The sequence below is a fragment of the Helobdella robusta genome, assembly GCF_000326865.2.
Source record: "Helobdella robusta unplaced genomic scaffold HELROscaffold_39, whole genome shotgun sequence".
Classification (NCBI taxonomy): domain Eukaryota; kingdom Metazoa; phylum Annelida; class Clitellata; order Rhynchobdellida; family Glossiphoniidae; genus Helobdella; species Helobdella robusta.
The window spans coordinates 1,000,476-1,001,958 of NW_008704865.1; the positions used below are offsets into that span (position 1 = coordinate 1,000,476).

General features: G+C 36.1%; 1 protein-coding gene across 1 annotated transcript in view; it reads right to left on the minus strand.

Annotated features, from left to right (window-relative positions):
* Nucleotides 1–886: 886 nt before the first annotated feature.
* HELRODRAFT_151277 (hypothetical protein) overlaps nucleotides 887–1,483 on the minus strand; it is a gene marked incomplete at both ends in the record, with an annotated part of 10,107 nt that continues 9,510 nt past the window's right edge. Inside the window, one exon of the mRNA XM_009024100.1 lies at nucleotides 887–1,162. Coding sequence (XP_009022348.1) covers nucleotides 887–1,162 — 276 coding nt within the window. The remainder of the gene's footprint in view (nucleotides 1,163–1,483) is intronic.

Below are 1,483 nucleotides of genomic sequence, written 5' to 3' on the forward strand. Positions count from 1 at the left end.
TTTTTTCAATTTCATCCACATCTTTATCATCATCGTCATCATCATCGTCCTCATCATCGTCATCATCATCGTCATCATCATCGTCATCATCACGACCATCATTCACGAAACATCAACTTATTGATTGTTCCTAACCACAGCAATGATGACGACGACGACGATGATGACGACGATGATGATGATGATGATGATGATGATGACGATGATGACGATGATGACGATGATGACGTACTTATCTCATTCGCCATCATAAATGTACAGACTTTAATTTAAAAAAAAAAAATTTAAACCGAAACCGACAATGAAAATATCGATTCGATAATTGCATGGCCGGAACATTACCGTTTAGTTAGTAAATACTGTAATTTAGTAGTTGTAGTAGTAGTAGTGGTAGTGGTAGTAGTAGTAGTAGTAGTAGTATAATGTTAGTAGTAGTCATAGTAGTAATAATTGTAGAAGTAGAAGAAGTAGCTGTAGTAGTAATAATAGTAGTAGTAATAATAGTAGTAGTAGTAATAATAGTAGTAGTAGTAGTAGTGGTAGTAAAAATAAAAATGGTAGAAGTATTATTTGTGTTCATATAACCGTATACATACGCATAAAAATCCTTACCTACACATACACTTGTGGACTCAAATTCAACATTGCAGTATCATATAAGTCTGCACTACATACGTAGCACCAATGCTACTACAGAAGAGTAATAATGGTAAGAAGAGTAGTAGTTCTACTGGCCAGCTAGTAATTAGAAAAAGTTATGAATAGTCCAGAATGTCAGGCGGACTCATACATTACTGGACTTCAATGGCTTTATTAATTGCAAGTACACTGGTTGGTCATTTGTATTGAAATCTAGCCAAGGCATACGGACAATGAAATACACACGCACACATACACACACACACACGCGCACGCACACATACGCACACATACCGCACACATACGCACACATAACGCACAGAATACTAACACACAAGCACAGAAATACACATATACACAAATACACACAAACACACAAATACTCACATACACGCCCACACATGAACGCATACATACATATACAAATATAGATAAATTTAATGAAACTTACACAGATATACGTGCACATGGATGCACATACACACGTACACACGCAATTGTAAAAATTCACACCAGCACAAACCTTTTACATTTCTGTCGGAGATTCATGTAACCACAACTTGTGTTGTTTGTGTTGTTGTTGCTGTTGCTGCTGTCTTTGAGAGCAATGTCACTGGGAGTGGAATTGTCGTTGTTGTTAATGTCATTTTTGTTGTTGTCGGTTTTTGTATCGTTTGTAGTGTTAATGTTGTTGATGTTGTTGTTTGCGTTGCTGTTGTAAATCACTTTGGTCAAGCTTTCAGTTTTGTTTAGGTAAAAAGTTGATCTAGGAAGATTTATCTGTTGTTGTTGTTGCTGCTGCTGATGTTGTAGTTTTTTCAATGTCGTTGCTGTTGTTGTGAGT